The sequence below is a fragment of the Garra rufa genome, chromosome 25 (assembly GCF_049309525.1).
Source record: "Garra rufa chromosome 25, GarRuf1.0, whole genome shotgun sequence".
Classification (NCBI taxonomy): Eukaryota; Metazoa; Chordata; class Actinopteri; order Cypriniformes; family Cyprinidae; genus Garra; species Garra rufa.
Genome location: NC_133385.1, coordinates 37,725,573 through 37,733,571, shown reverse-complemented (window position 1 = coordinate 37,733,571; position 7,999 = coordinate 37,725,573). Strand labels below are relative to the sequence as shown.

General features: G+C 33.8%; 1 protein-coding gene across 1 annotated transcript; it reads left to right on the top strand.

Moving 5' to 3' along the window:
- The first annotated feature begins 256 nt into the window (after nt 1-256).
- On the top strand, nt 257-6,325 carry rnft1 (ring finger protein, transmembrane 1). Its single transcript, XM_073832304.1, has 8 exons — nt 257-698; nt 790-866; nt 2,412-2,512; nt 3,007-3,160; nt 3,247-3,405; nt 3,495-3,560; nt 3,711-3,812; nt 4,988-6,325. The coding sequence occupies exons 1-8, from the start codon at nt 314-316 to the stop codon at nt 5,120-5,122; spliced, it is 1,179 nt and encodes a 392-aa protein (XP_073688405.1). The 5' UTR covers nt 257-313; the 3' UTR covers nt 5,123-6,325.
- Nucleotides 6,326-7,999: the final 1,674 nt, after the last annotated feature.

Here is a 7,999-nt window from a genome sequence, read left to right as displayed (position 1 = left end):
GAGTTTATATCTCCCAATGTTATTAAAGGGAAAAAAGTCGCAATTACCTTTTTATTTCTTATTCAGTGGTGGAAACGGGGCCATAAAATCGCCCTCTGAGCGATCATGAAGATTGAAAATTTGTATTTTAGTACATTATAATAAAAAATCTTTATATTTACATGTTGTTTGTCTGTTTTATGTCTTCTGATGCAATTATATATATATATATATATATATATATATATATATATAATTTTTTATTTATTTTTTCAACAGAGGAACATATAGCGAGTCCAGAAAAGCATTTAAATTGAGGGATTCACTTGACCCGATGCAAACCGATCCGAGCCCACAGGGAGGTAACGGGCTGTCATTAACCCTGCAGCCGGAGCTGCTCGCCCGAATGCCTGGGGCTGGAAGTTCCAACAGGCCAGAAACAGACGAGGACGTCCGGGTCCCTATCGGCAGCTCATCGGGGTCGACGAATGGACGTGGCGCGACCTCGCGGAGGCTGAGAGCAGCGAGCCACAGCCACTCCCATTCTCACGGACACACGCACAGCCACGAGCATGAGTCGGACAGCAGCGAGTCTGACCTGGAATCCGGAGAATCCAGCAGCTCATTATCAGAGCTTCGCTACCTCCTCCACTGGCTTAAGAAAAGTCTTCCTTTCATAGTCATTCTCTGTGCGAAACTAGTCATTCAGCATGCCCTGGGTGCGTGTTACTGAGAACAGTTGTTTATGCAGTCGTTATAATGTGTAAAGGTCATGACCCCTGTCACACTTTTGTGTTGTTTTTTCTGTAGGTCTGTCTGTCGCAGTTGGTCTGTTTACCACCTTTATGTATGTCAACAAAAGCATTCAGACACAAGTCTTTCTCCATGTAAGTCCATCATATTATTTGATATTTACCAGGGGAGTTAAAGATCAGTGCTTGTAACTCCTCTAGTATGGTTATAGGTTAATCTGTTGTGATCTATGAACTTTGACAATTGTGCCTTGAGCAAATTGGCTTCATGCACAAAAGTCTACTCACACCAAGAGCTATAAAAATTCCTTAAGGAATATGCATTAAATTGATCAAAAGTGACAGTAAATACATTTATAATGCTTCAGAATATTTATATTTTAAATAAATAGTATTCTTTTGAACTTTACTCACCAAAGAATCCTGGGGAACAAAGTACAATTTTCACGCTGTTTTCAACATTGATAATAATAAGAAATGTTTTCTTGAACACCAAATCAGCATATTAAAATGATTTCTGAAGGACCATGTGACACTGAAGATTGAAGTAATGTCTGCTGAAAATTTAGCTTTGACATCAGAGGATTAATTGTTAAAATATTTTAAAACATTTTAAAAATATTTTTTACATTTCTTAAATATTTCACAATTTAACTTTTTACTGTATTTTTGATCAGATGAATGCAGCGTTTGTAAGCGTAAGAGACTTCTCTTCTAAAATAAAATCGTATTAACCCCAAATGTTTGAATGGTAGAGTTTGTGTATGTGTATATATAATGTATGTATACACTACCAGTCAAAAGTTTTTGAACAGTAAGATTTTTTAAAGAATTCTCTTCTGCTCACCAAGCCTGCATTTATTTGATTCAAAGTACAGCAAAAACGGTAAAATGCTCAAATATTTTTTACTATTTAAAATAACTGCTTTCAGTTTGAATATATTTTAAAATGTAATTTATTCCTGTGATCAAAGCTAAATTTTCAGCATCATTACTCCAGTCTTCAGTGTCACATGTTCCTTCAGAAATCCTTCTAATATGCTGATTTGCTGTTCAAGAAACATTTATTGTTATTATTATTATCAATATTTAAAACAGTTAAGTACATTTTTTCAGGATTCTTTGATGAATAGAAAGATTAGTATTTATCTGAAATAAAAAGCCTTTGTAACATACACTATACCAGTCAAAAGCTTGGAGTCGTTATAATTTTGGGAAAGAAATAATAGAAATGAATACTTTATTTAGTAAGGATGCTTTAAATTGATCAAAAGTGATGCTAAAGACATTTATAATGTTATGAAAGATTTTTATTTCAGATAAATGCTGTTCTTCTGAACGTTCTATTCATCAAAGGAACCCGAAAAAAATTCTACTCAGCCGTTTTTAACATTTTAATAGCAGCAAATCAGAATATTACAACGATTTCTGAAGAAAAATTAGCTTCAAAATCACAGGAATAAATTACATTTTAAAATATATTCAAATAGTACAAATATTTCCGTTTTGCTGTACTTTGGCTTAAATAAATGCAGGCTTGGTGAGCAGAAGATACTTCTTTAAAAAACATTAAAATCTTACTGTTCAAAAACTTATGACTGATAGTGTATATATATAATTTAGGAAAAATATATATTGAACTAAATCTGATGGCTTCTTTGTTTTTCCTCACATGTAAAGGACCGAAGGACAAAGTTGCATTGTGCATGGCTCTTGCTGTTCCTCACCTCCTCCAGTCTCCTCGTGTTCTACACTTTTCACACTCAGTCACTTTATCGCTGGCAAGTGCTTCACATTGTACCACTTCACCACAAACTATAATGTACTACATTTAGAACCACAAAACCAGTCATAAGGGTCAATTTTTTAAAAGAGATTTTTTAAGAAATTTATATATACATCTAAAAGCTAAATAAATAAGCTTTCCATTGCTGTATGGTTTGTTAGGATAGGACAGTTGCCTTTAAATTTGTCCAAATGAAGTTCTCAGCAATGCATATCACTAATACAAAATTAAGTTTTGATATGTTTACAGTAGGAAACTTACAAAATATCTTCATGAAACATGGTCTGTACTTAATATTCTAATGATTTTGGCATAAAAGAAAAATCGATCATTTTGAGCCATACAATGTATTTTTGGCTATTGCTACAAATATACCCGTGCTACTGAGGACTGGTTTTGTGGTCCAGGGTCACATATATTAACCAAATGTCCACTAAATGACAAATACGTACCATGGAGATCTAATTGTCTCTCTCTTTCTTGTTTCAGTCTCGTTTTTGCCAACGCTACAATAGATACTCAAAACTTCTGGGAGGTTTTATGGAGCGTTGGTGTGACTAACTTCATTCTGAAGTTTTTCTTTATGGGTCTCAAGTGTCTTATTCTCCTCCTCCCCTCCCCGCTCATGACATACCGGCGAAGGGTAAGCATGATTTGTAACTATATTTAATTTGCTGCTTTGAATCAAAATGAACGCTAGAATTACCATATCCATCCTGGTTTCCATAGGGTCAGTGGTACATGCTCATAGAGGAGGTGGGTCAGCTGTATCAGGTGATCGCTCCTGTCCCGCTTTGGTTCCGATATCTGGTCAGCTACGATGAGATGGACACCTCAGTAGGTCTGACTCTGGGAATCCTGCTAGCCTTGCTCTACCTCATAATGAAGGTGCGCACAGTTATTACAATAAGCTACTGCTTGAAACTAATACATTGTTAGGAGACATCCAATAATCTGGTTTTATGTTTCTTTTTTAGCTTCTAGCCTTGTATGGACTGTCAGGATCATTGCAAAAAACATTACGGACTTTTTTCAGTCCTGAGGTACAGAAAGATTGCTTTTTACCTGTCCTGTGTTGCTCTCCTTGTTCTAAAATATTTCTCTGGCGATCTGTAAGACAAATAGTGGAATTATACACAAATGTCTTGTTTTCTGTATGTGCTGTTTAATGTTGTTCTTACCTTTCTATAAAGGTGAATGGAGTTCCAGCCAGTCCTGCTCAGGTTAGAGAGGCAGGTGACATTTGTCCGATCTGTCAGGCTGATTTTAAGCAGTCTCGGGTCCTCGTGTGTCAGGTGAGAATGTGGTCTTTGAGTTTAACTTGTGATGTCAACTCCTTTTAACCTCCACTTTCCCAGGCTAACCATAATGCTTCTTAAACTATTTTAGCTAATCTCAGCCCACTTAAAAAAGACAAATTAGCTAATGTAATTTTGTTTGTTCTTAACTTACAATGCAGTTCAAAAGTTTGGGATCAGTACCATTTTTTTATGTTTCTTTAAATAAGTTTCGTGTGCTCATCAAGGCTGTATTTATTTGATAAAACAGTACTATTGTAAAATATTATTTCAATGTAAAATAACCGTTTTCTATGTGAATATATTTTAAAATGCAATTTATTCCTGTGATGCAAAGCAAAGTTTTCACATCATTACTCCAGTATTCAGTGTCACATGATTCTTCAGAAATGATTCTAATATGCTGATTTATTATCAATATTGAAAACAATTGTGCTGCTTAAATATTTTATGGTTTTTAGGATTCTTTAATAAATAAAAAGTTAAAAAGAACAGCATTTATTTAAAAAAGAAATCTTTCTTAACAATGTAAACTACCATTTGAAAGTTTGTGGTCTGGTCAGTACATTTTTATTCATACTTTTTTTTTAAGGAAATACTTCTATTCAGTAAGAATGTGTTAATAACTTCTATTCAGTAAGAATTAATAATAAAATAAAAAGTGCTAGTAAAGACTTAAAGAAATTGTTAGAAAAGATTTTTATTTCGAATAAATACTGTTCTTTTTATTCATCAAAGAATCCTGAAAAAAGAATCACAGGTTAAATCAGCATATTGGAATGATTTCTAAAGGATTATGTGACACTAAAGACTGGAATAATGGCTGATGAAAATTCAGCTTTGCATCCCAGGAATAAATTATATTTTAAAATATATTAAAAAGAAAACCATTATTTTAAACTGCAATAATATTTCACAACATTGCTGTTTTTTTCTGTATTTTTTAATCAAGTAAATGCAGAATTCTTTGAAAAACATTACAAATCTTACTGATCCAAAACCTTTGAACTATATATATGAAATACAGATATTTTTACAAAACTTTTTAATGATAAATATGACTTTTTCATTATTATTTACAAGATTATTAGAAATTATGTTATTATAAATTGTGTTTTGTCATATAATGCATGTACATAGATGTCAAATATTCACTGTTTGATTGTCTCCAGCATATCTTCTGTGAGGAGTGCATCGCCCAGTGGCTTAACCAGGAGAGGACCTGCCCTCTCTGCCGCACTGTCATCACAGACAAAGTGCATAAGTGGAAAGATGGCGCAACATCAGCTCATTTACAAATCTACTGAAATCTCACCGCAAGGATTGACAGACAGTGTTGTGACATGCTGAAACATTCAACCAGCAGTGGATCCACAGAATGTGGATTGTTTCTCTCAAACACCTCCATTAAGCAAACAGCACTTGTTTTAAGGAAAAGGGCTCTAGCAAAAGCTCCAGTTTGACAGTTTTGAAATATAGACATCTTGTCAAAAGGACAAGTGCAGTCACCAGCTCTTGTATTATTGTTATTATTATTAATATTATAATTATTGTCGCATGAGGAACTTCATTATTTTTTAGTGTTTATAATTTATATTCCTCTTTGTGTTCTTGCATGTCGTCTCTGGTTTTACTAATTACCTTGTTGGGTGTAAGCAAAATACAGCGGAGACAAATGGATTTTTTCATATTGTGTTTGAGAAAAAAACAGCAGAAATTCATTTGTCATCTCCCTAAATGGGTTTTAACACTTTTTCATAGATTCTGGGTCTTTTTGTAAGATCCTTTGTCAGATACTGTGGTTTTTGTAACTGAACTTTCTAGAGCTGCAAAACGATTAGTCGCAATTAATTGATTCAAAATAAAAGTTTATGTTTACATACTATATGTGTGTGTACTGTGTATATTTATTATGTATATATAAATACACACACATAAGTATATATTAAAAATATATATATTTGTATGTGAACACTTACATATAAATCTAACATATTTTTCCTTAATAAATACAAGTGTGTATATTTATATATATATATATATACACATAATAAATATACACAGTACACACATATAGTATGTAAACAAACCTTTAGTTTGAATCGATTAATCGCGACTAATCATTTTGCAGCTCTAATGCATTTAAGAATCATAAAGAGTTCTGGGTTTTGCATTCTATTTAAAGTATTCTGGTTCTTTGGTGATAATCTGAATGTGAGGTAATTGCACATGAACTACTGATTTATTACATGACCTAGTGTTACAATTTTGTAACCGAACAACATACGATGGCTTTTGAATTATGAAACTGTTACTGTACATGCTAAATGCATTTGCAATTCAGGCCTTTCACAGATACATGGTATTTTTCTAATCATGTTGCACTTACGTTGTAATAAACCAAAGCTTTGAAAAGGAAAATATCTATTTTAGTACCATCATACAGTATGCAGTTACAATTGTATTTTTATCCAGTATATTTGACCAAATAAAGTTTTCAAACGAATAAAGTGTGTCTTTGAAATGCTTGCTCAATAAACGCAGGGTTGCGATTTCAACTCGAATTCAACTTTATTGATTGTAGAATTCACTCAAATTAATATTATAAATCACAAAACTTTCCGTACATTCTGTACTTTACATCCATTCGTGGTTTAAACCAAACGTGCCACTGTCTAATAAACACAGCACTTTAAACATTTGCATTTAAAATGCAAAAGTATCCTCATCTGCATCTCAATTCTTTTCACTCTATAATCCAGGACGCTAAAGGAGTACCACAGATTTTCAAGATCAGATTCAAAGCACAATTACACATCACATTACATTTTTGTATAATGAAGATAAAAAACCAGACCATAACACATAGCACCAAGTTATGTCTTAATATTCCAACATGACTGGGAGACGGTTTGAGAGGTTTTAAACCCAGGCCATGAGGCTCATTGTCAATATCCAACTCCTCACACTGACACATGTGATACATAAAGCCATTTACACCACATTAGAGAGCCCTCTCTCTCAGCCAGCATTGCATAGAATAAACGGTCGATATTAGTGTATGCTTAGGCAAAATGGGACGCTTCCATAGTCAAAGTACCAGTTACGAGGCAATTTAATTAGGCTGCTGGTCTTGCACGAATTTCAAAATCAAAGGCTTTCACATACAAAGCCATTACGGGCTGTTAACTGCCACGGCACAGCAGGCTGTTGTTTATCAGTAGGCACTGTATCTGACAGCTTAAGATATTCACAATCATGCTTCCTGTGCATAGTGAGTACACCCAATTATTGGCTTGATGGAAACTGCCGCAAAGTCCAGACAGTTCAATCAGAGCAATGGCCTCCTAATGTCCAAACGCAATTACAATCTACATGACGGAAATTAGACTTTGAGGACGTGAGGTTAGCATTACATTCGATCAGTGAGTTACAATGTCACAACAATGTTCTCAAGCAGAAAACAAGCCTATTTTACATTCCCATGGGAAAAAATTCAGGTGTGTCATTCAGAATTTGTTTAAATGTGGTCACACGCAGATGTTCATTGATAACAATAACACTACTATGAGCACAGGAATGCCTGTGAAACACGATACAAAGAACCGCCCATGATGGCTTACATACAGAACAATCTTAACAAGATGCAGATTCTGTGTTGACCGGCTCAAGGAGTCATATCATCATACTTACTGTATCTTCAAGAAGTATAATACAAGGAAAGAGCACCAACATTCATAAAGAATCATGTCTATGTACAGCAATGAACCAAATACTGATTTACTACTTTATTATGCTTCCATAATTCTGGATTGATCTAGAATACAGATCCTGTTTCCCCTTAACCATATATATCCAAGCTTATTTATTAATCAAAGTTCAATAAAACAATAAATACTCCAGTGGTTTTCTAGTGTACACCTTGAAAACATATTTAAATCCCAACATTTTTAATGTCCTCGAGAATAATAAAACAGTTTTGACTCCAACACCATTGTAGAAAGATGTACTAAATAATAATAAAACGTAAAGGGAGGAGGCATGTCTTTGTGTTTGTGTAACTAATCCAGCTAAATCCTGAAAGCATTTTTGACTATGAGAATACATAATTTGCATGTTTTACATAACTATATGGCACCTGGAAAATAAAAGGGTTAAACAATCAAAACACATATTCAGGGGAA

Excerpts from the sequence above, each read along its gene's own strand:
- rnft1 (XM_073832304.1), top strand. The coding sequence starts at position 314 with ATGCAAACCGATCCGAGCCCACAGGGAGGTAACGGGCTGTCATTAACC. Across the intron at positions 699-789 it reads AGTCATTCAGCATGCCCTGG|GTCTGTCTGTCGCAGTTGGT; the intron begins GTGCGTGTTACT and ends TTTTTTCTGTAG. Across the intron at positions 3,813-4,987 it reads CTCGGGTCCTCGTGTGTCAG|CATATCTTCTGTGAGGAGTG; the intron begins GTGAGAATGTGG and ends GATTGTCTCCAG.